Source organism: Colossoma macropomum, unplaced genomic scaffold (genome assembly GCF_904425465.1).
Source record: "Colossoma macropomum unplaced genomic scaffold, Colossoma_macropomum, whole genome shotgun sequence".
In the NCBI taxonomy this organism is placed as follows: domain Eukaryota; kingdom Metazoa; phylum Chordata; class Actinopteri; order Characiformes; family Serrasalmidae; genus Colossoma; species Colossoma macropomum.
In genome coordinates, this window is record NW_023494785.1 from 24,436,548 (window position 1) to 24,462,511 (window position 25,964).

The 25,964-nt window shown below is 43.2% G+C and overlaps 1 protein-coding gene across 1 annotated transcript; it reads left to right on the plus strand.

Annotated features, from left to right (window-relative positions):
• Positions 1–6,509: 6,509 nt before the first annotated feature.
• On the plus strand, positions 6,510–25,837 carry LOC118813184. Its single transcript, XM_036578390.1, is given in 18 exon segments — positions 6,510–6,616; positions 7,569–8,313; positions 8,426–8,650; positions 9,670–9,828; positions 10,075–10,146; positions 10,319–11,025; positions 12,507–13,002; positions 13,494–13,615; positions 14,950–15,024; positions 15,552–15,711; positions 15,758–15,784; positions 15,786–16,103; positions 16,218–16,385; positions 20,202–20,456; positions 21,341–21,805; positions 22,002–22,081; positions 22,180–23,782; positions 24,987–25,837. Coding segments are annotated over 17 exon segments (5,835 nt in total). The 5' UTR covers positions 6,510–6,616; positions 7,569–7,623; the 3' UTR covers positions 25,200–25,837.
• The last annotated feature ends 127 nt before the right edge of the window (positions 25,838–25,964 follow it).

Here is a 25,964-nt window from a genome sequence, read left to right on the forward strand (position 1 = left end):
GTAACGTGTCTATAGAAGTGCTCTCTGAAGCCTGCACTCATCTGAGATATTCTACTGTACGTCTATGAGGTCTTAAAATGCTACTTGTCATAATTTTTTGTTTTGAGTAATTATCCAAAAATGTATTGCTTGTGTTTTGTGTTCTTGAATAATTGTTTGTTTCTTATGTTGTATATGCTGTGTGATTTTGTACATTGTGCTTTTAAAAATAAAATGGGTATCATGAAGGGACATTTCTCAGTCTAGACTGCAGGCCCTTTTTCCTCTTTCTGTGTGACGCTTCTATGTGATCGAGGGTGAATTTCAGAAATGGCAAAAGGGTGAGCTTTCAGGTTGATAGATTGATTATTTTTGTATCCCATGTCAGTAACTACTTGCACAGCTGTATGTGTGAAACAGTGTAATTCAGTGTCTTCTACCAGCTTTGCATTTATGGTGAGTCTAAAATATCCTAAACTGAATTGAGCAAGTCAGCAAAAATTAAACAAGTAATAACAAAAGGGAAAAGTTACTGTAAGATATTTTGAAGTTATTATTTTACTGAGCCCCTAAGGTGACATGGTGATTATTTTTAGTCAGGTGAGGCCGCAAATTACTATATTGAGGCCACAAGTTAATATATAGAGGTCACAAGTTACGAGAAATAATATAGTAATTTTGTCCACGCCTTAAAAAACAACGCCTAAAAATAAATAAAATTATTTAACTGAATGTTGTAAAACAAAACGCTGCATTTAGTTGTTTAGTTATTTGTTGATTTAATTGTTTCGGTAATTTGATCATCTAATTTCCGTGAAGCAACCTTTTGTTTTTATCTCTCATATTTTACTTTTGCTTTCTTTTTCAGTTCTCACCCAGAAGGATGAGCTGTTTAGATGATGTGTTGTGTGTGTGTGTATGTGGGTGTGTGTGTATATGTGTGTGTGTGTGTGTGTGTTTTCGTTCAGTTTGCTTTATAACAGTGCTTTTTAGGCTTTTTTGTACACTGATCTTTTTTTCTGGAGTTCTTGCTGTATCTGTAGTGGCCAGTAGGGAGAGCTCCAGCACGTATAGCTCCTCAGTTCCCAACATTCAACCTGCCTTGGAAAGCCTCTGATAATAAATCTCAGCGCTGTCTCTTCACATCACGAACACACCATATTATATGCAATATGTCATTAAGGCATTCGCTTGGTCTTTCCTCCATCCCCAAAGATCTGTCCACTCCGTTAACTTATCATATCCTGTTCTTCCTCCTGCAGCAGTGCGAATGACCACCTCTAAACTATTCATGCTCTCTCCCGTAGGAGCTGCCAGAAGGTAACCCCACACCAACACACCAGCTGCATCACGTCCCAGAGACCCTCCCACCCCCCTTTACTCTCCATCACTCAAAGGGTATGAGGGTCTCCAAGGACCAATCAGATCCCCGCCTCTCCTCCTCCTCACGAGCAGCCGAGACAAAGGTTACCATGGCAACCGTACACAGCTGTTCTAAAAGCAGCCGTCTGGCTCCTCTCTCCTCCACCGTCTGCTCACATGGAGCCTCCATACTGTACTACTGACTACACTTAGCACCTAGTGCAGCCACGTTTGGTGAGCGAAACAGCCGATATGTAGGGCTCGATTTGAGAGAGGGATACCTGGTCAACAAACAAACAAACACAAAAACCCATCCCCTCTTTCCCTCATCCCCTTCAGATTAATGTTGTTAGGTGTGAAGCTCATCCCCAACACCGCAAAAGTAGTCTCTATGTTTAATATCATTTGATTACATGTAATACTACTACTACTACTACTACTAATAATAATAATAATAATAATATGATGTAGAGATGTAAAAAATAAAGGAGCCAAAAAGCGTTCTTTGGGTTTATGCCATAGGACCACTTTTGTAATTTTTGTTTATTTTGGTTCCCCTTTTGAGAACCTTTGAATGGATTCCTCTTTGTTTCATAAATGAGATCTGCATTTGAGTAGAACCTTTGGAGAGTTTAATTACAAAGTTTCTATATCAATTAAAGGTTTTTCTACTTAGAACTGCATGTACTAGCCAACCATTTAGGAACCTTTAGTTTTAAGAGTAACCCATGAGAAAACAACACAAATTTATTGTATGAAAGATGTTAACTGTTTATATTTTTTCTTTGCATAACTAGTTGGAGTTGATAATTCAAATGGGTTCTAACACCATGATATTGTAGCATCTTGGCCAAAAAGGAGACACAGGGTGGCCATGATTTCTGCTACAAAACATGCTCTAAATTAACACCAACAGAAAAGGCACATGCGCTGGAAGAAAACAGCAGACAGGTCACCTCAAGCCACAAAATTCCACTCTACAGTAACCACTCAACCCCACACAGTTAGACCCAGACCGCAATGCAAAATAGCACAACAGACACATAACATTCCAAACTAACAAACAACGATGTTAACAACATGAAACAACAACATTTAAAGTCTCTTTGGCGGAGGGGGGCAGGGCACGCCCGCAGCTTAGCATGCTACACCTCTAGAGCCTCTTCTCTGAACCAGAGCAAGTGGCAGCCATCACATAGCCCCCCTCACCAAAGGTCAGCCATCCCAGTGACCTAACACAGCCCGACCTGGGGCCTGTGGAGTCCTGGCCAGCACAAGTGCTGCAGGATGTGCACTCCTCTGCAGTGAGCACCCCAAGTCCTTGATTGGGGTGGACGCGGCCCTTGCCACCATGGCTCCTTGTGGCTCACCGCGTCGAGTACCAGCGCTACCAGGGACGGTGACTGCAGCAAAGGCACTTTTCTCAGCCACTCTCTGCTTTCTGTGCTGTCGACGCTGGCAAGGGTGTCGCTTGAGTATGTTGGAGACCCAACTCTCTGCCTTGGTTCTGCTGCTGGTAACTGACCTGAGCTGGACGTTGGTCGCCTCCTAGCCCCTGCTGTGCCTCTTTTGTTGTGTATGAGAGTTCCTGGTTGTTGTAGGGAAATTGACAAGCACGTGTTGACGAGCACAACGAACCATGTCCTGTCCATGCTGCACTTGACCCAAGGTTGGCTGCCTCCAATTCCCATGGGTAGCCTCAATTTCCACGCCGGCTCAGGTTTGCGGCATTGTCTGGTGCAGTGTCCTTGCTGTCTGCAATGCCGGCACACCAGGTGCTCTGCCACTCGCACTTGCTGAGGGGCTGTGCAGCACACATGTGCCTCCACTATACAACTCTGTGCTGCTCGCCACAACACTTCTACACTGAGGCTGAGCTCTGCTCTGCTGTGATCTACAGGTTCAGAAAAAACGGCACAAAACTGTCACTGGGGCAGTACCACTCTTGTCAATGGGAACATAATTGTACCATAATCCGTTGAAATTAAATAAACAAAATGTAAGTTGTATGACTCCACACACACTGTCTCGTCTCCAGGCCTTTTATTTTATTGTTCTGTTTTAAAACATTAGGTTATGAAAAAGTACAAATACATACTTTTCACCAGGGAAAAAACTTATTCACGGTATATAATTGGACCTTAAAACCACTGTTGTACATTTGAGGGTTCATTTACACTGTTGGTATCTTGATGAAAGAAAAATGTACCTGCACAGAACCTTTATTTCTAACGGTGTAGCTGGATGCTGCCAGCCGCTCACTTAGGGGCCATGTGACATGCATGCTCCTCCACTATGTAATGCTTGTGCTGACCGCTGCGGCGTTTCCATGGCTTCTCTTTCGGCAGCTTCTCCACCACCAAGCCTCGCTGCGCAGTCTAGCCTCGTCATGCCATCCAGCCTGCGCTGTCTCTGCCGTTGAGTCTTGAAGCGCTGCCTCTACCATCGTGGCCTTTCACTGGGCTCTGTCTTCCTCACTGTTCGCCCCTGAAGTTTTTCAAAGCATCATTTCGGTCCCTGCTGCAAGGGGGTGCTATCCCACTTCTGACACCAAATATAACTTCTTCGTAAAAAAAAGAGACATGGAAAAGATCATGATTCCTACTATGAGAGGCCTTTATTAACACCAAAAAAAGCACATACACTGCAGGAAAAAATAGCAAGAAGGTCACCTCAAGTCATAAGATTTCACTTTACGGTACCTTACCAACCCCACACAGTTAGACCCAAACCCCAACACAATATAACACAATAGACACATAAAAAGGAATTAAATTCTTTGCTTTGCTGTGAGGCTGCTCCCCTTGGCAGGAACAGCAGACTGATGCCCGCTCTGTGGAAGAAAGCTTCTTGTCTTTGATTCTCTATGGATGCCATAGTAATATAATCTCTTCCTGCTGGCTGGAAGCTCAGTAGATGAAAGCATGGCAGACAGCAGCAAGAGAGGCTTGTGGCCCATCTGAGACAGTGGAGATGTATTAGTCACATGTGACCTAGCAGCACTGAAGAGAGCCAAATCTCCTCAGTGCTGCAATATACAGTTGTATACAAAAGTTTGAACACTCCAGGTCAAACTACATATTTTGTCAATTTTCCAAGTGAAAATAAGCACACATACAGAAAACACACTTCAATTAGTGTTTATATTATTAATTTAACACTTTGGAAAAACATAAGCTGTGGCCTGTACAAAAAATTATGCCACTTTTTATATATGTCTTTTTCCAATATGTTAAGCTTAAATAGAATAAATAGAAATTATGCACTAACATTAGCATAAAAGACACTCCTACCTTGTCAGTCCACCTTGTAGATGTAAAGTCAGAGACGATAGCTCATCTGCTGCTGCACAGTTTGTGTTGGTCATCCACTAGTCCTTCATCAGTGGTCACAGGACACTGCCCTCAGGACGCTGTTGGCTGGATATTTCTGGTTGGTGGACTGTTCTCAGTCCAGCAGTGACACTGCAGTGTTTAAAAACTCCAGCAGCACTGCTGTGTCTGATCCACTCAGACCAGCGCAACACACACTAACACACCACCACCACATCAGTGTTACTGCAGTGCTGAGAATGATCCACCACCCAAATAGTGCCTGCTCTGTGAGGGTCCATGGGGTTCCTGACCACTGAAGAACAGGGTAAAAGGGGGCTAACAAAGTATGCAGAGAAACAGATGGACTACAGTCTGTAATTGTAGAACTACAAAGTGCACCTATATAGTAAGTGGAGCAGATAAAATGGACAGTGAGCGTAGAAACAAGGAGGTGGTCATAATGTTAAGCCTGATCAGTGTATATTGTCACTGTCGGAAAAAAAAGTTTTTATAAATTTGTTACTTTTATTTCTGTTGACCATTTCTATTGGTCCATTTGTTATGAAATTCTGAAATTATGCTGACATAATCAGAAAAAAAACAACAAAAATGAAGATTTTGTTCTGACAGTGACAATACACACACATATTTTCTCAGACTGGGACAACACTGATGTGTGTTAGGGAGAGCTAGAGGTGCTGACCTCACTGTTGCTGGGTATGTGTGTGTCATGTGAAAGTGATTTTAATTAGTTCATTATTGCTTCATTCATTTATGTTGTATTCTGCTAATTTAGCTTTTATGTCCAAGCTGCAACCCTTCATAATGTGGTGACAAATTTAACAATTGCAGAGGAACAGCTGCTGTAGATCCCTTCTTATCCCATCTCAAGCTACCAGCTGGACAGAAGTGGTCATGCAGGTAAAACTCTAATCACATAATCACTTGCATGAACCTTATATATGGTAAAAAAAAAGTAGTTGATGGTTGGTATTGTGTAATAGACAGTACTGCTGCCCACTGGGTGCACTTCACTGCCCAGCTCAAGCACACCACGCACTATAAATTAAGGATATTTATATTATTATTACACCAATAAGAGTCCTTGGACAATACTCCTAATGCTACCTCTGTAACATGATGACATATTTTAACATAAAATATTTTAATTCCCACAGTTGTGCTATCAGAACAGACAAAGGGCAGCAGGCCATCTCATCTTGTGATGATCATCTCAGATGGTGCATGATGGTACCTGCAGAGGAGCACTACAACATTGATCCAGCCACTGCTACATGATATACGACACCATTTTAAAGGGCTAACATTTTTTGTGCTGATTTTTTAAATGTAAAGACAGAAGACTCTTGAAGAAAGAATTGATTGGGGTTCTGCGGCTTGACAGGAATTAGTGAAAAATCACAGATATCCTGTCCAAAAGGTGGTCATCCATCTATCAGAGACAACACAGGGTGTTTGCAGATATTCTCCTTCTATATAAACCTCCTCTCAGCCTGCCATGAGCACATAGAGATAGTCACAATTTCATAACTTTGTCAAAAGCATGACAGATTGATTTACTTAACAATACTCCCCACAAGAGGCTGGCTGCTATTTCCCTAGCCTACATTTTCCATCTTGGCGGACTGGGCTTATTCCTTGTGAGCAAGAATTCTCAGGCCTGACGCAATTTGTCAGGTTTGCCTCATCCTTTAAGTACTGGGTTTAATTTTAGTAGGCTACATCACTTCCATGTCAGACAGGTTTCTCTGTTCTCTATTGTCGCTGAGGCCCCGCCCGTCCAGTGACGTCATCGCCTGACCGTGTCTTACTGTGGTGCTGTTGCAGCAGCAGCGCCTCTGTGTGCATCTCTCTTTCTCTCTCCCCCCCCCTCTCTCTCCTTCCTCCATTCTCCATCACTCCATTCAGCAGAGTGCAGGACAGGTTGGGATGCTGAAACGGTAAGGCCTCTCTTCTAATACTAGGACTTTACGGACGTGTACACGGTGACTGTCTTTTGTCTGTAGGCCTGTTGATGGAAAGCTGAGTGCCTCTGTAGTCTGATCATTGTAGGCGGTCACCTTGGAAAGGTTATAAACAAGGCGCCTCGCTTTAGAAGGGGCCTAAATAGCTCAGAATTGGTCACAGTTTGGTAAACTATTGAATAGAAAGACCACTCGCATAGGCTATTTATAGTCCAGGTGAAACTGATACATGACATGGGGGCTCTTGAGCAACGAGACAGAATATTAGTAGGTTAGCCTCGCCTGAAATCTCTTAAATTAACGTTGTAAACAAGTATCCCAAAAATGCACAAGCTGCTAAGCTATTGCTATTTCAGGAAATTAGCTGAAGGCAATGAGTATCGTTGAGTGTGTTTGTAAATGTGTTATTACATTTAATAAAATATAATAAAAATATTTAAGTCTTGAGTCCCTGGATAAGCGAATGTAAACTGGTGTAAATCCGACACAGGGCATTAAACAGGCCTTTACTTAAAAAATACTGTGCTTATCTGTGAGCAGTGTCAGTGCAAGTCAGTCTTTAGGGAGAGGCCATGCGTAAAATCGACGCCTCTTTAATGACCACGAGCGCACATCCGTCTAACCGATGACCGGGTCTGCTAAGCTCTTATCGGTTATCAGCGATTTGTCAACACTCATGATAGCTATTTGACTTGTAATTTGTAAAAAATGTGGTTCGATGTTGCGAAATCCAGCAGTCAGAGTAAATGAAACCTGTTTATGGAGCACACAGGCTGTGTGTTTGGTCTGGTGGCCTATGCTAGGCTACATTAGCGAGCTTTGGGTGGACTGCAGACGGTAATATTGATATTTAATGCATGTAGAAACGTTTCTTTTCCGGTGTGTTCGCGTTGAAGATCACATTTGTTGACTCCATCCCTCCTTTTAGACAGCGGAGGAGGGAATGGACGATGGGTGACACCTGAGCACTATCAAACGACACGATGAATCCGGCCACAGGGGGCGCCGGAGAGTGCCCGCGGCAGACAGACAATAGTAGCATGAAGCAGCAGCAGCAGAGAGCATCCTCCCCGGCCAGAGGCAAAGACGTTACACCCAAAACGCCCTCCAAAGGCAAAGCCGTCTCATCGAAGCCCGGCGGCAGAAACAGCCGCAGCAGCTCTCCGGCCAACACCGGCAAAGACAAGCAGTCCGGCAAAAGCTCTGCGTCTGAAAGTCCCACTCTGAGAAGAGCAGAAAAGGCCAAGAAGATCGAGGAGCGCACCAGCTCCGCTGAAGACTCGGGCGGCACCGACGACTCCCCGTTAAAGGGCGACACTAACCGCGTAGTGTCCGATCAGCCGAGCTCTTCCAAGTCCTCACAGGGTAAAGGTAAGAGTCAGAGAGCAGAGGGGGCGGTAGGCGGCAGCAAGCAGGCAGCTAAGCACCCTGTAGGATGTGGACCTGGCTTCTGGAGGGAGGGATGCCTGCAGACTGAGTTGATCCAGTTTCACATGAACAAGAGCTTGAAGAAAGAAGGAGGAGCGCAGACCAAGACGGCAAACTCTCCACCCAAGGAGACGATGGAGCTGTCGCCTGAGGCGGCGGACAGGCCTCCTCAGGCAGTGTCTGAGATGGACGAAGAATTACAGGCCGAAATTGAGAGGCTGAACGACGAAAACGATGACCTAAAGGTAAGCCCGGAGGATTGGGTATGTCACTCAGGAATTTGCCTGAAAATGGAATGAGTTTTGCTGCACATTTTCACTGATATCCCTTTAACTTTCGTAATATTTAATTCATCAGCATGAAATTGAGGAGATGCGGGCAGAGATGGATGAGATGAGAGACACTTTCTACGAGGAGGATGCCTGCCAGCTGCAGGACCTGCGCCGTGAGCTGGAGAGAGCCAACAAGAACTGCAGGATCCTCCAGTATCGCCTGCGAAAGGCAGAGCGGAAGCGTCTACGATACGCCGAAACAGGCGAGATTGATGGAGAGTTGCTACGGAGTCTGGAGCAAGATTTAAAGGTGGAGATTATGATGGTGTTGACCCTGAATCCAAATGCAATTGTAGATTTTGTAACGACTGATTGATTCAATGTATAGTTGGGACAACAGATAATATAGGACGTGCTATAGCGTGACACACCGTAAACCCTGATTTCCTCAATTTCAAATTCACTTTGATGGTTGGCGTACAATTTTTTTTTCTGAAGCTACAAAGCTACTGTTGGTAACAAGCACTAGAAATCAATCATCACCCAAATCTGTTATATAAATACATCCCCAAAACTTCTCTCAACACAATCAAACCACATTCAGATCTTCTTAAAGGCCACACAGACTTGTTTATTTTGTTAAGAACACAGTATGACTTACAGTGAACTATAAACATGAACATAACTTCACTGTGTACACTGGCGGCTGTCATTTTAGATAACAGGTGCTGAATTCTGAGTCTCCTTCCCATTTGCACCTGTCATGCAGACATGTGTGTGCTACATATGTTTTTTTTTTTAATAAATATTTTTTAATATAATACTTTTTATTTTCTAACTGAAGATACATGTTTAAAAATGGAAACAACACAAATCGCAAATCTAGTCTAGTTTCCAAATCTAAATCTAGCCTAGTTTTCAAATTCCAAGTGCTTTCACATGAAGGGGAGTCTGAATTGGGGACAGCACCTCTTGTTGAAACGAACAAAGCAAATTTTAAACATCAAAATGTCTTATGTGCAGGATAAGTGGAAAATTTTATGCTGAACCATTGCTTTAATACATCTGGTCCCTGGACCCCTAGGAAAGGGAAAAGTAGAACATCTATAGTACCTGAGCCTTTGGGGCTCTGATTAGAAGACATTACACATGTTCTTCTGTAAATAGATCAGAGGTTGCACCAAGTCTTCATACTGAAAAGAACTTCATCAAATGTGATGTCACTCTTCATTAGACCTAGTGTTTTTATATCCATGCCCTGAAAAAGCTGAAGGTGGTGTATAAGCTGCATAATCTATGAAAACCCAGCTCTCTCTTTCTTTTTTGCAGGTGGCAAAGGATGTATCTGTGAGATTGCATAACGAGCTGGAAAATGTGGAGGAGAAAAGGACAAAAACAGAGGATGAGAATGAAAGACTGAGACAGCAGCTGATTGAGGTGGAGGTGACGAAGCAGGCTTTACAGAACGAGCTGGAGAGGGCTAAAGAGGTGAGGGCATTTGTAAGATACTCACAATTTAAGATCAATTAACAAGTACTTGAGGGAATTAAAGTGAGTCACAGCACTTTACAAGCACCATCTTTTAGAGATAACTGAATTATTTTTCCCCTAAGGCCCATTATTGCTTCATAAAATATAATACAATTCTAAAATGCACAGTCATGGTTGCACGTCCAGAAAGTAGTCGGTCAGGTATATTGTACAGCCTTTTAATTTCTATTCCATTTTCATCAGGCATCTCTGAAACGAAGGGGAGGCAAAGATGCGCAGAAATCAGAAAAGAAAACTCCACAGACTCCAACAGAGGTATAAACAATGAAACAATAACAACTACGTTTGAATATGTCAAATTATAATGTAAATTCCATCAAAGTAATTACTTACTATATGACCATTTCATAAAATATTTCAGTTGGAATCACCTGTGACACTGACACTGATTCTGAGGAGTTTCTTATGTTGTAAAATGTCTTTACAGGAGGAAAATGAAGATCTGAAATGCCAGTTGGCTCTTATTAAAGAAGAAGCTGTACTGATGAGGAAGAAGATGGCTAAGATAGACAAAGAGAAGGACCGGCTGGAACAGGAGCTCCAGAAGTATCGCTCTTTCTATGGCGACGTGGACAGCCCTCTCCCTAAGGGCGAGGCCGGGGGACCCCCTACCACACGTGAGTCTGAGCTGAAGCTGCGTCTGCGGCTGGTGGAGGAAGAGGCCAACATCCTCGGCCGGAAGATTGTGGAGCTGGAGGTGGAGAACCGAGGGCTGAAGGCAGAGCTGGACGACCTGCGTGGGGAGGAGCTGGCGGGGGGCGCGTCGGACCCTGTGTCACGGGAACAGGGCGAGGCACTGTCAGAGCTGCGGCAGCAGCTGCAGCTGGTGGAGGACGAGGCAGAGCTGCTGCGCCGCAACCTGGCAGACATGGAGGAGCAGAATAAGCGGGTGACAGGTGAGCTGAACAAGCTTAAGTACAAGGCTGGATCACATGAGGGTCCCCGTCACAGTGGAGGGGCAGCGGCGGACGCGGCCAAGGCCGAAGCCCTGCAGGAGGAGCTGAAGGCTGCCAGACTGCAGATCAACGAGCTGAGTGGGAAAGTGATGCAGCTGCAGTATGAGAACCGCGTACTGCTTTCAAACATGCAGCGCTATGACCTGGCATCACACCTGGGCATCCGGCCCAGCCCTCGGTAAGGCTGCACAGTGTATTATTCGATAACTTCTTGAACCCTAGGCTTGGTATTGAATTGTTAATCTTTAGAGTTTTTATTCAGCAACCACTATGAATTATTTGCTAACAACTGTGAAACTATCATGTATTATGTAGTTAAGAGAGTGGGAACTGAAGTGTGGGCCTGCATACAGGGCCTTAGAGTTTAAAGGGTCAATATAGTGATATATATGTGTTCCGTGAGCATTCTTACCAACCTTCTCTTGTGGCTGAATTTGGGTTTAAATGGTAGCCAAAAGTTACATGGTTAGGTTCATGTTGCGGTTTGGACATCACAGTTTGGTACAACGGGGAAAAAGCAGCAAAAACACCCAAAAGCATAAGGCTAGGTTTCTTTTTATTTATTTTGAACAGAAGTGCAAGTTACAGTTTGTTCCACATAGTGTCGTATAGTCGCCCCGAGGTAGTTGGCTGTAGCCTGTAGAGTCATTTGCACTCAATGGAAAAAGTCACTAATGTGTAACTAATGTGTTAGTTCAACTTCAGTTGTGATTTTGTAGTTAGGAGCAGAAAAAGCAAAAATTTCTTCACAGGCGCAAAATACTGCAAGCTGCCTTGTTTCATTTGTTTAATTTCAGCGTTTTTTGTTTTTTTTTTGCTCACTTTAGCTCACTGGTCAAACACCTCAAACTCAGCCTCACAGTTGGGTCAGGAGTTAGGATGCTGCTGCAGTTATGAATTTTCGTTAGATGGGATCATTTGGCGCTAAGTTAGCTGCAGAAGAAGGGGCCTCTGTGGACCACCACTGCTAACCTGCGAATGGCCTACAGCTTAAGGTTTCCAGATGGAACTTGCACTTGTGAAATTTGGTTTCGCGATACATCAGTCTTCATACATACAGCGTATTTTCTGTACGACTGCATGCACCGAACTGTAATGTCCATACCATGACAGTTCAGGACTAATACACGTACCATTACATCCCTTGGCTGAATGCAATCAAATCTTTACAGAAATGTTTCACCATCATCTGTGAAGTCTTCTACGCAAATTGTTTAAGGCAATTTATAATGTAAGTGTGTATTTTACATGTAAAAACACCATATAACATTAGAATAAATACAAATGAGCATAAATGCAGTAACAAGCCTTCCTTTAAAAAATATCATGTGAGCTGTTTAGACAAACACGTTTGGTTCCAGATTTCTCCTCAGTGACCCCAGTCCATGAGCAGCACACTGGATTGAATTTTAATGAAGCATTGAATAGCCGAACCAATTATTGGATAGTAACTAAAATTAATAGTGGGGTACCACAAGAAGGGGTTCGGAAATTGTTGAGCGATCACATTGACATACATTAAATCACTATTTTGCTTCATAAATTGCAGTGCTGATAGTACTCAGCTTTAAAAGGCCTGTAGTGTATATTGCCAGGTACATTGTCATTTCAGTGGCTAGCAGTATAATTGCAATATGGTATTTGGTTTATATCATGCAGTCCCAGCCCTCGAGACAGTGATGCAGAGAGTGATGGTGGCCGCAGGGAGAGTGATGACGACTCCGCACGCCTCCCACCTCACCGCAAGCGAGAAGGCCCAATCGGCGGGGAGAGCGACTCGGAAGAAGTCCGCAACATCCGATGCCTCACACCCACTCGCTCCCTGTACTCCCCTGACAGCCGTTTTTTATCTCGAAGCCTCAAGGACCGGCAGCAGATGATTGATATTCGCATGGAGGCAGAGCGTTTAAGCAGGACCATCGACAGACTGATTGCTGATACCAGCACCATCATTGCTGAAGCGCGGGTGTATGTGACGAATGGCGAGCTGTTTGGCCGGATGGACGAGGATGACGAAGGCAGCCGGATACGTGAGCATGAGCTTCTCTACCGTATTAATGCCCAGATGAAAGCTTTCAGGAAAGAGCTTCAGAGCTTTATCGACCGCTTGGATGTTCCTAAACCAGAAGATCGGGAAAGTGAAGAGCCTCTCTCTGTAAGTTCAAACAAATGCAAGACCAATTCTTCCCTATGTTCAAAACATCAAACAATACTTGTGTCTTTGTTTATTTTTCCTTCAAATGTAGTTATTTAATGCTGAAATGTTTTCTATTCAAAGTTGTTTTTATTACTAATTTTTATAAAACTTTGTGATTAGTGTCTAAAAGTTTAATTGCTCATTGTTTATGATCTCTGATTTACTACAATATCTCACTTTTTCTCTGTTCTTACATTATTCAATTAATTTTCCTTTACTTTTCATTTTGTACTTTTTTCACACCCACTCATCCAGATGTTTCAGCCTATCATTTTGCTCATCCTCATTCTTGTTTTGTTCTCCTCCCTATCATATGCCACTATTTTCAAACTGGTCTTTCTTTTCACCCTTTTCTTTGTTCTGTAAGCCCCCCGTCCCTTTTTTACAGCCACATTTTGTTTTATTTTGTTTTATTTTTCTTTTTGATTGATTTTGGATATGTCATTAAGGTTATACAAGGTACAGGAGGCTTTTCATCAGTTTACGCATGGACTACAGTTACTCAACCAAACACATGCTTTCAACCAACAGTGATGTCTACAAATCATCTTTACAAAAGCCTGTCAGGGAGGTAAGTAAAAAAAATATCCATTACAACATTGTAGTTTAGAATGTAGATGTTTAGAATCAACCTACAAGTGATCTGGGTAAACACTGAATAGGTGTAGTATGTTGATGAAATAGGACATTCTTTCTCAGTTACCAGAAACCGGAGGTAGAAAATACTTATCTAATGGTATATTGTTATACTGTAAGTATGAATTTGAAAGATTTGAAAGATGAATACGTGAGTATTATTGAAGCTGAATACTTGTATTTTTACTCAATTACATTTCAAGAGAAAAAACATACATTTTTGTTTACAAATCTCAAAGACCATGAGATCTCCTTTCAGTCGAGCCAATGCATTTCAGTGCGTGGTTCTTTATTAAAGTCAGTTTAAAATGAAACTGCACACATCTCTGTCTTTATGGGAGGACTAATACTGTTAATCAGCTGCTGCATCACATACCATTGCTTTTTACTTCTATATAGTTTTACTTTTATACGCTAATATGTTTCAGTCCCACTACTTTTTTTAGGGATGCACAATATCATATCATTATAGGCAGATATTTGCTTTTATAAAATTATCAGCAACAGACAGATGTTTAGACTTGACCGATATTTTAATCGAAAATTTGATTATGTAATTATTGTCCTCCGGAAGAGCATACCGTTTAGGTGACGCTGGGCTGCTGTACTAAAGGTATCTGCATTTATAAACCTCTAAAAATAAATGTTGCATTTCTCTTTACTCTCGGTAGATGTAGTGCCGATTTTTACATTTCATAAATGTTTCTGTATCGGTATTGGTGTTGGCATCATGTACAAGAAAAATATTTGACATCCGCGTCAGCTCACATTTCTCTTACTGATCCATTCCTACCTTTTTTTAAACTTTCACTCAGGTATACTTGAGTCTTCATACTTTAAATTGAGTACAATTTTGACAAAGCACTCACACTTTTACTGAAGTATAATTTCTCTGTACTTCCTCCACCCCTGTTAGAAACAACATTTGTCCACTGTCGGTGGTTCTACTCCTTGAAAGGTAACCAGAACCATTTTATGGGCAGGAACATTTGTGGGAGAAATGCCTGCATTGTGAGGAGGGAGTGTTTAGAGGATAATCGCATTCAGGCTGAATCCGTCGAGACAGGCTCCTGTTAGGATCTGTGCGGACTGAGGAGACTGTAGTAATGGTTGCAGTGTGTTGTGGGGCAGGAGGAGTGTGTGTAGACGAGCTCTAGACCGTCATGTGTGCTGTTATAAGCAGCTGGAAGAGAGATGCGCGGAAACGGGCCAGTCCAGCGGTCACCATTCATAGCGTAAAACTGGCTGAAAACTCCCCATGAACTTCAGCGCTGCTCCTCTGTCCACTCGCCGTCCGCTCTCAGCTCCTCTGGCTCTACAGAGCACCTCTCACACTGCTCCGAGGTAAGGCACGCTCTGCACCCGTCCAGCTTTCATTACTCTTCTGCCTTAAGCGCGCGCACCAGGCTAGGGAAGGGAGATAAAAGTCCGCGTTCACTTCCATTGTGTTTATTGGAGCGGCCTCCAGAGTTAACTGAAGGTTAGCCGGATAGCCGCCGTGTGCTACATTAACCTAATTTGTAGCCCGGGTTACAGTCCTCTAGCTCTGAATGACCTGGTTTCGTTGCTCTGTTGCTAATGCAGATGCTCTCTGTGCTCGGTCTGGCCTACCTGTGATAAACAAAAGTCTCCTCTGCCCCGTCATGGAGCGGAGTGGGCTGCGTCAGGCAGCCACGGAGTAAAAATAAACCCAAACTCTTGCATCAGTGCGGCTCGGAGTATTTTGAGCTGAGGACTCGAGTATGCCGGTGTCAGTTTCTCTATACCGAGTGGATGAGTAGGCTCGCTGTCTTTCAGCATGTGGGGTAATAAATAACAGAAAGAAGAAGGACGAAAACAATGTGAGTAAAGACGCTGGTGAACTCGGTTAGCAGCAGTGCGAGGCTCTGGTGCCGCGGTGAGAGGAGTGTGGAGGAGAAAGCCTGGCTGCGAGGAGCGGCGGGCTGCGGTGACATGGCCGGGGCAGAGAAACGGACTCGGGCTCCAGCAGCAGCAGCTCACGGTCCTGATGAAGGACTGCAGCCGAGCACCGTTGAGACCCAGCCTGCCGTGCGGAGTGGAGCTGTGAGCGCATGAGATGTGGGGCGCGTTCGGGAACGGCTCGGCTGGGAGGAGGAGGAGGAGCGGGTTATGTGAGCAAAGCGCAGGGCTGGGAGTTTGTGCCCTGCTCTAGGCCGGAGAGAGAAGGGGGCAGGAGACGGAGCCGCAGCCCAAGACCCGCTCCCGCGTCCGGAGCTCACTTCTTCGAGCCTTCACCCGGACCTGCGGCCAGCCCCGAAGGGCAGAGCCCGTGGCGCGAGCTGCAGAGCCAGCACGCGCGTCTGAAGAAGAAGCTCGAGGAGATGAAGAGGCGCTACGGCCAGGAGAGGGACGAGTGGGCAAGGGAGAAGGAGGGTCTTTTAAGAGAAGTGGCTGATATACAAGTAAAGAAATGAAAGCAGGCTTATTAAAGAAAGCGCAGCGCAGCGCAGGGATTAGCCTGCGATCAGTGTTGCTTTTGAACTTTTAAAACAATGTATCCGCTTTTCCTTCCACAGGGTGGAGAGAACCGAAGGATACTGTTGGACCTGAAGACGGTTTTGGAAGAGGTGCAGCTGGAGGTGAAAAGGGAAGAAGGCAGACGGAGCGAGCTGCAGCTGCAGTACACGAAGGACCGCTGCGCCTGGGAGCTGGAGAGAGCAGACCTGAAATGCAGGATCGCGCAGGTACCGTACCGTGGCTGCACTGGGGAGTCGGGGGTGGGCGAGGCGGATAATAACAATAATGCATTGGATTGACTTGGTTAAACCCTGTGTATCATTTCCACTTTAATAAAATATATCAGTTACAGTCAGAAGGGAATTGTGTTGATGTGATATGTTTTATTCTTGTTTAAATAATGTACATTTTTGAATCATGTAAATTCAACATATTACTTTTTTTTCTGTCACACTTTATTTGGATTGTCTCCTATAGATGATCTACAGATACTTATATTATTAACATTCTGGTGATACTCAGTTGATTATCAACAACATTTAAGTTAGGGTTAGGTTGAGAAGTAGGTGTAGGTTTTGCCTTGAAGTTAGGGTTAGGATTAGGTTAGGTTAGGGTTAGGGACAGATTAAATAGAATCTTTTCAGTTGATAGATGTTTAGTTAAATGTTAGTTAAAAATAAACTGAGCATCTACAAAGAATCAGTGCACCATCAAAATAAAGTTTTACCCTTTTCTAAGTGCCTAAAACCTGTTTATTAAGACATGAAATTGTTTGCTGTCTGTTAATTCGAACATCAGCCAACAGAGATCACTCACAACCCTCTGATAGGCTGGATTCTGGTATTTTCTGACAATGTAAGAAAATCCCCTGTGTTCCAATTTCAGCCTATGTTTCCTGGTATATTCTTTGTAAATGAGCTGGAGAATATGCTGTAAATGGGCTTATTAAATTAAAGGTAATTTGTAAGGGGAAAGCAAATGAAAGGTCCATTCAGGGTCTGTGACATGCGTCCCATGTGACCTTATGTCCCATGTGACCTGAATTCATCCCAGTGGTAGTCTACATGTTTAAAAGTGTTACTGACATTTGACCCAGAATGAACCCGACCCACAACAGTTTGTATGTTACAAGTAGCTTCTAGTTTGTAGGACGTTGGTACTTCTGCAATATGTTACTATTAGTAATACATTGGTATTACCAGTCACTATTGGTATTTGCATTTTTCTGCAAACTGGGTCAAATATGCTCTTGATTATTGTGCGGCCATGCTCACAGAGCCATCCCTAATTTAGATTTTACAAAAAGACTTCAGAAAAGCAGGGTGCTATTTCAGACGTCCGCTCTGTTTGCCTTCTTTCCTATGTCTGTTTAAACTTCTACAGCTTATTGATTGGTCTTGCTCTCTCAGAACTCCTGTCTGTGACACCCTTATAAAGACACGGTCCAGACTGTCTAGTGTGTTTATCGTTTTTAACGGGAGCTGGTTTAATCCCCACCGGTAGTTTATGCATTACGCTCAGAGTGAGTCACTGGAAGGCCTTCCTAATACAGTAGTAGACTGCAGGGCAAAGGAGATGGAGAGGAGTGGTGCTGTGGAATGCTGTAGGGGTGTATGTACCTCAGGCAGGAAGTGCTGTGATATTAGATACAGATTTGTCTGGATAGTTCATACTGGGCTTGGACCTTGACTCCAGACAGTTCTCTAATGTTGCAGCCAAGATGCTACAAAAGCTTAGCTGTATCATTTATAAATGGATGTTTATCAGAGATAACTTTTAATCAAGATTTCTGCATCTAGACGAATGGACTGCAAGTGTTTTGCTTCAAGTCAGTAATTTTCTGTTTGCCTAGCCAATCAGTTCACTCACAACACCACAGCTGCACTTGTTTCTCTCAAAGAACAGTGGAAAAAATCTGCATTTAGTCACACAAACCAAGCCGAAGTATTGGTTGGCATGGAGAATAGAATCCAGGGAGGAGTCAAATGAAACTGTAAAAGCTGTTTTCTCTACAATCCACATCCTACCACAGCTTATACTGCAGGCCCAGAGGACGTCCCGGGTTTACCACCAGGCTTTTGTGGCCGGGTATTTGCCAGTATATTTCCCTGCATATTTTGATTTTTAGAGCAGAAGTGGTATACTCTGTGTGTCCCTGTGCCCCCACCCTTAGGAATGTGAGATGCTAAAGCATTGGTCTTGCTGTCTATTTATAGAGGACTGCCTCTGTGACACTCTTACCCAGAGACAGAGCCTCAGTCACACAGCCACAGCAATGATCATATTTTAAACTGAGCTTTAAAGCAGCAGACTGTTTCCCTCAAACCTGATCACATGGCGCAAAATAAATAGTGCAGCGTTTCACATGCCCTGGGTTTGCACTGTGCCAATATAATGCATATAATGACCATGTCCTAACCTTTTTTGTGGTCCAGTGGTTCATTGTTTATACAGGCCATATTTGAATCTGGTTTTGTTGCTATGAAGAGCTGTCCTATTTCTGTCTGTGTTTGTGCTTTGGGGCAGATGGTGGATTGCTCAATATGTGTTTACCTGACACAAAAAGACTGAAACAAACAAGCAATAAATAAATAACATATGAAAGGGTTGTGACTTGTTGTAACTATAATGCCATAACTTTTGGACAAAGCCAAAATCATTATCCTCACTATGATATTTTTGTCTGGGATAACCTGCAAGTAACTACATAGTACATGGAATAAAGCTTGGTATATTTAATAACTTGAAAAGTAAATTAATTATATTGTACTTCAAACTTTAAAACAAGTTGCATCTATCATTTCATCCCAGTGCTTAGTAAATCCTTGAAGCTGCATTCAAGAAAAAGCCCTTATACAAGGTTGCCAATGAAGCTATCAACAGCTTTTCAAGACGTGTATCTTGACACAGTAGTGGTAGGTGATGAAATTGGTTTCAGTGTTGAGGAGAGCTACACAGGATTCTTGACAGGAATGCAGGGTTTCCATTTTAAGAGGCCACTCAATGGGATATGTAAACCAAGTCAAAGAACCAGGCTGTTTAAACACCTGCCATTGCTACAGACACAACGTCATGATTTATATCACTACCAGAGGTATGCCCATAAATTACCACGCTGTTGTTCACTTCTGAATGAACTCAAATGCCTAAACCAAAATAAATAGGCTAAATATGCAGAAAATGCATATTTAAAAGTTTTGGACTAAAACCTTTTTTAAATACATTCATTGTGGAGTGATACATACAGTAAGGCAGAATAGTCCCCTTTTATTTATTTATTTATTTGATTAACCACAAATATACCATTATCAATATTACAAAAACTTATAAAAACTCAAAAAATATGTTTAGGTTCACTGGTCATTTTGGATAGTAAATAAAATGGCTTTATTGGATGCCTTACTTAACACTCAAACCCCTGGGTTCTATCATCATCACTGTAAAGAATTCTGAGTTGATATGTTTCTCTACAGTGAACCACTCTGAATGACTTTGTTTACATCTCTACAGTTTTATGTTATGCAGAGGTGTCCCAAAACACGCTGCAATGAAACATTGCTAATCTGACATCTTGCACCTGTAGTTGGTTCCTAAAACCAATCAAACTTCTCTTTTTACTAACGTGAAAGTGCATCAGATGCAAGCATCATTGCCAAGTCTGTATCTGTCTTGTGACATGGATCTTCTTCTTCTAGAAAGTTTTGCAGGCCCAGTTACAAGTAGTGTGCGTTGTGTCAGTGCTCACTAAGTGTCGTGGAGGCCACCATGCCCTTGTGGCCTCTCTACGGCATATGCAATCTTTCCGCACCTATTCACCAGTATGTGTGAGTAGGCTTTGGTTAAATGTTCTATGGGATGAGCGTGAAGACAGATAGTTTGTTATATCCTCTGAACATGCCAGCCATCCAGAATTTTCCTGTCCTTCTAACCCCTTTACTTCCACTTCTCTTCAAAAACTGTTTTAGCTTTTTCCTCGAAATATCCTTCACACACCCTTGTTCTCCTGTGGCATTTAACAAATACTTGACCCTTCCCCTCTGCAGTTGGAGGCCAAAGGACATAGTACAGTGGTGGGAACGGTGAAGAATTCCGAGACTGGAGACACGCTGAGGAGGGAGCGTGAGGAGCAGAAGAGGCTGCTGGCAGACACCCATACTGCAGCAATGGACCTGCGCTGCCGCCTGGAGCATAGTGAGAGGAGCTGGATGAGGGAGAAATCCGAGCTGCTGGAACGATTTGACTTGGAGAGGAAGGAGTGGGAGAGCCAGCTCAGGGACATGCAATGCAAAATTGAGGAGGTGAGTCTGCAGATGGACGCCAAGCCCAGGATACAGTCTGCCACACCCTAAAAGTCATCTAAACAAACAAACAGCTGTCTGTTTATTCGAAACTCATTGCTTGATTGCTGATGATAGATCTCCAAGTAGAGCTGAGTTCAGGAATGTCTGAAGTCAGAGAGGTGAAGACACATAATGTGCATCAGTGGTCACCAACACTGTTCCTGGAGATCTGCATTCATGCAGACTTTAGCTTCAACCCTAATCTACCCCACTAGATCCATCTAATTATTGGCTTTCAGAAGTCCTTGAATATATAGAAGTCCTTTTGAAAATATTGCTTTTTAGAATATGTTAATGTATTTGAGCTTTTGTCTAAGTAGTTAAAAGTAGTAAGAACTACAGCATCAGAGGTAGACATTCCATTGTAGGACTACTAAACCAGCTAAACCAGAATACACAAAATAGGAAGAACTTTGTTGCCATTTTTTAGTTCCTGTATGACTGATCTGAGACATGCTCTGCTGCAGTCTTGGGCTGTTAGTGGGCGGTGAAAAAAAGGGGGAGATGGAATTACTGAACCCCTGGGGAGATCTGGCAGAATGGATTTAAATCTGACACTCTTTGGAAAAGAGATTAGCTTTTTAATGACATAAAAGAACCGGATTGGGAACTAAACCACTGGAACAATATGCTCTGAAAAAACATGTGAGCATTTGGCCTCAAATACAAATTCAAAGCCAACAAAAGAACAGATGAAAAGCGAAAGAAAGCAGTAATTCACTTTGCCTTGGATTTGTGAGCACATACACTAGGAGACATTCTACATTGTGTTTGCAAGTGATAATCTTGAGATATTGCTGAGCCTGTGCGTGAGTTTCTTTATGTCTACTTGTCTGTTTCAGCTGTATAGTGAAGTGAAGGCCCATCGGGAGAGAGGTGCTGTTGGACCAAATGCTGACGTACAAAGGCGTGCTATAAGGCTCAGTACACGTTCCCCCAGCACTGTGTCTAGTTCTCTAACTGACCCCTCAGAGGCCCATGGCAGCAGCTACTCTGAGCCTCTCACCCAGCACAGCCATAGCAGCACTGACTCCAGTCATAACTGCAGTGAACCCAGTGACCAGCGCTGCAGTATTCAGACTGAACCATCAAAGCAGCGCAGTTCTGGGAAGTATGAGCACGGGGAGCTCGGGGCCATTAATACTGCAGAGCTGGAGGACATTCTGCATGGGTGTCTCAGTAAAGGACTTGGGAATGAGCCTATGTCTATAGGACAAGAGGATCTCGTCAGCCCCTTCAGAAGGTTTCAGAGCATGGACATCAGCTGTGCAAGTGATAAAAAAAAGAACACAATGGCCCTCAATGCTGTGAGTTTCTTGGCTTGCAATATTGGGACATATTGAATGTAATATTTGGTTTCCTGGCCCTGCTTAGTCTGACCATCTCTGCATTGCTGCATCTTTTCCTTTATCACTGTACTATCCTTTTGCTCAAGTTTTATTTGTGACCGAAAGGTTCTTTGCTATAATACTAACCAACCCTGTGACATTTCGTTTATCGTAGGCTCTTAAAGAAATAGCAAGGGTAAGTGAGGAACTGTGCAGCTACCAGGATCAGATCAGAAAGAGGTCTGATGTCAAGAGGTAATTGCTTATAATCTCCAGCAGTTTTTCACACATTGGGAATATTCTGCACACACTTCATGGGGTAATGGTCTTTTGTCTTTTATTTTCTACTTCAGAAGCCGCACTGAGTCAGTGTTCTTTCCAGAAGAGATTGGGGTGGCAGAGAAGGATGAATTGGAAACGGGAACCGCAGATTTCAGCTTGAATGAGTGGTGCAAAGCCCTTGACAACCCAAAATGGATCAACTGGGAGGACATCAAAAAGGAATCCAGCAGGACTGAGAGTGACACTAAGCTGCCTATGAAGAGAAGACAAGCACCTCCCATCCCTGTCCGGAGCACATCTTGGTACCTGAACAGTCCCCCTGCCAAAGAAATAGAGCCCAGTGCCCCAGAACCACTCATAGACAGAAGGTGTCAAAGCCCTTGCATTCACAGAAAGTGCAACAGCCCCTCCATAGTCCGTAAATTTGAGGCAATGCTGCAAGAGAACGAGGGAAAGATTCTGACAGACTCTGGGATCGTGTCCTGCTCAGTGCCTCTTGATTCCAAGTGCAATATCAGCTGCTGCCAGAGCCGATGGTCCTGTGATGGAAGCAGGTTTGGCAGCAGCAAGTCATCCACATATGTGCCTGTCCAAAAATGCCTCTCAGATGTTAACATAGCGGCTGCAGGGGCTGAGTGCGGTCAAAACCAAACGGATGCAGAGAATAAACAAAACCTAAGGGGAGAGCATCATCTCACAGACTCCTCACACAAGGGCACGGCTACAGACTCTGCGCAGACTCTGGACATAACCATGCCTTGCATCAATACCAAAGTGTCTCGAAGAAATGAGACATTAGAACGGAAAACGGCTGAATTCAACCGTATGCTCTTCCAGGCAGGCATGGGTTTTCAGTACAATGAGGACAGTCTTGGCTCCACAGATGTGCACTGTACATTTGGCAGTACTACTGCCGTTCCATCTTCCTATATTGAGGACAATCCAACTGATGTGCAATCTGATCTTGTGGTACAGCATCCAAAGGGCAAATGTGGAGAGACTGCTCCTCAGACATCACCACAGTTAAAGCACCAAACTAGAGACTCTATTTCTGACCTTCCACCTCAGCAGCAGGATGTTAAACTGAAGAAAGTAACTTCAGACCTATCAGAGCATCCAGTAGTGAAGCATGAGGACTTTGTACGCCTGCCAGCGCACACAGAAGACAAGGAACTGAAGGCTTTGCGCCTGCAGAACAGGACATCCACCACTCAGTGTGATCCAGGTCTGAGAATCAGTCAAACTGATTTAGATGCAAGTCCATCACAGCTGAAACATCAGACAGATAAGCCGAGTAAAGGAAAGTCTGTTGGTTCAGATCCCCATCCTGCTGAAACAAAGTCTAAACAGCCTGAACGTCCAAAGCAGGACATGTCCACCAGGTCAAGAGTTTTAGATGAAAATCCTTGGAAACCTATGACTCTGGCTGCTTACCCTCGACCAGTAGAGTCCCGCTCCAATTATGGAGCAGTGGAGAGAATTTTGAAGAGTTATGAAAATATGGGAAGATCCCAACAAGACACATACTTACAGTCCAGTCCAGGGAAGGAGGAGGACCTCATAGAGCTGTTGGATATGCTGGAAATACAGCATCAGTCTAGATCCAGTCAAAGACTTGCACATACACCTCACCACCAGGCTGTAACCCACAAAGAGGCACATGTAACAGTGAAGGTCAGTACCCCAGTGCATAGAAAAACATGCCTAGAAACATTGTCACAACCTCATACAGTCACACTGGTATCATTACCTGAGACTGGAACACCCAAATACACAGAAGATAGTTCACATGAGGGAGGAGTAGTATATGAGGTGGAGGTGTAGATGTCTGTTCTATGTATGCTCTGCATACACACAAATACAGAGATGCTCAGTCAATTCACCAGTCTCCAAGTCTTTATCATTCTCTGGAGAAGCAGCATAATAGAAAATATTTTGTATACTTTTTATTTTTCAGCGCTGCAGTGAAGGTTCTTTCATGCATCTGGAAATATTTAGAATTTATCAGGGAAAATACCCTGACTCCACAAAACCTTTAAAAGAGCACAATTAAAATTCCTTATACTGAATTCCATTAAAAATATTTCCAGATTGCACAGTGCCAAGCACATCACTGTTAGGAACTATTCAGTTCTGGTATGTGCAGAAAATGAATGCACCTTCTTTTTAAAGAGGTGAAGCATTTTCTTCAAGTCCCTCAAATTGAAAAACTAGTGGCACAGAATTTTGGCACTGTTGCCCGGTCTTAAATCCAAACCTTTCATCTTTGGCTCTGTTGGAAGCTGCTTTTAGACAGGAGGCAGGCCTTGTGGTGCAATTACGGAACTATCTACGTACGGCCAGCAGAGAAACAACCCTTGTCGCAGGTTTCTTTTGTAGATTACAGACTACTAGCAAATAGGTCACTCTGATGTATATCAAAACACTAAGACTCGATTAAGTTTCTTTATCTAAGCTTTCTCAGTAGAGGACATTCAGTGCAAACAAGTCTGTATCTGCATTTTTTGTGAAAGCCCAAAATGCTGGAATATATAGTTAATTATTGACAGAAGACAGGTTACAGTTTGGAACTCAAAGGGGCATCTTGGCCCAAAGTTTGCATTTTAATCCATTGTAATGATTCTTTAAAGACAGTTGCAATAAGATACTCGACTTCATAGCAACAACTTTAACTTTTTTTTGCATTCAGCTAATGAACAAGAAGCATTTCAAACAGGCCAAAGGAGTTTTAGTTTTTTAAAAGTTCCTCCTACCTTCAGGATGCATTATCAGAGTTTACAGCAAATGTAGCCAGAATTAGTTTTCTTTTTGGCTGGAGTGCCACTTTAAACCATACATGCAAAACAATAAGATTTCTTCAAATTGTTTGTCTCTACAGCAAAGCAAAGAGTCCACAGTAAGTGCCAAGAAGAGCTTCTCGCGGCCAGCTTGTCCTGCAAAAAGACGTCCGCCCTCGCGCTGGGCTAACCGCTCTTCCTCCACCTCATCTACATCCTCTCCCTCACCCTCACCAACAGCACAACCCACAATCGCCACCCCACGGCAAACATTCACCTACTCCTCCTTTCATACAGAGACAGTCATCATGTGAGAACGAGTGAGAAAATATGATTCATTTGTGTGGCACACGGGCTAACTGACAACAGTGCTTTCCAAGCTAAATGTTGCCTCATCTCTTCCTGATTACCTTTGTACATACCAACAATGACTGTTAATCTAACTCAGTTTGTTAAGTTGCAATGTGGCATACTGTTTTGTTTAAATCACAAGTTTTCTGTAATCATCTTATCAAGCATATCTGTGTATATTTCCTCCTTGAATCATGAAATGCAGGAGCCGTTTTTCATGATTCATGCCAAAGGCTGTGTTCACAAATCTATGATCAGATTTGTGTTCTTTGTACCTGAAAACTGCCGTGTTACTTCTCCTCATGCTTTTTAGATGTTTCCTATATGTGAGGCCAAGTTTTTTTTTTCAAACCTTACCCAAATGCTGTAGTGCTGACAATTTCACTGAAATCATTTGTTATACTTTTCCTGACTCTTATTTAAGAAAATAGTTGACTTGTATTAATAAGACAAGCATTTCAAACTCCCTCTAACTGGTTGTACTGAGGTGAGACATATCATTGAAGAAAAGCCTTTACAACCGCTATTTCCTAGTAATAATATCTCAAATGCAATGGCTCTTTTATCAGGTCGACACAAATAAAATGAGTACAACACCCCACTTTTCTTTCCTTGATTGTTCATCATGTCACATTTATATTGTCCAGTCAAAAGCATTTTCTGCCTGCATCTATCGAAATAGCTCTCATAACACCTTGAGATGTATCTTAAGCATTCTGCTAGGCAAC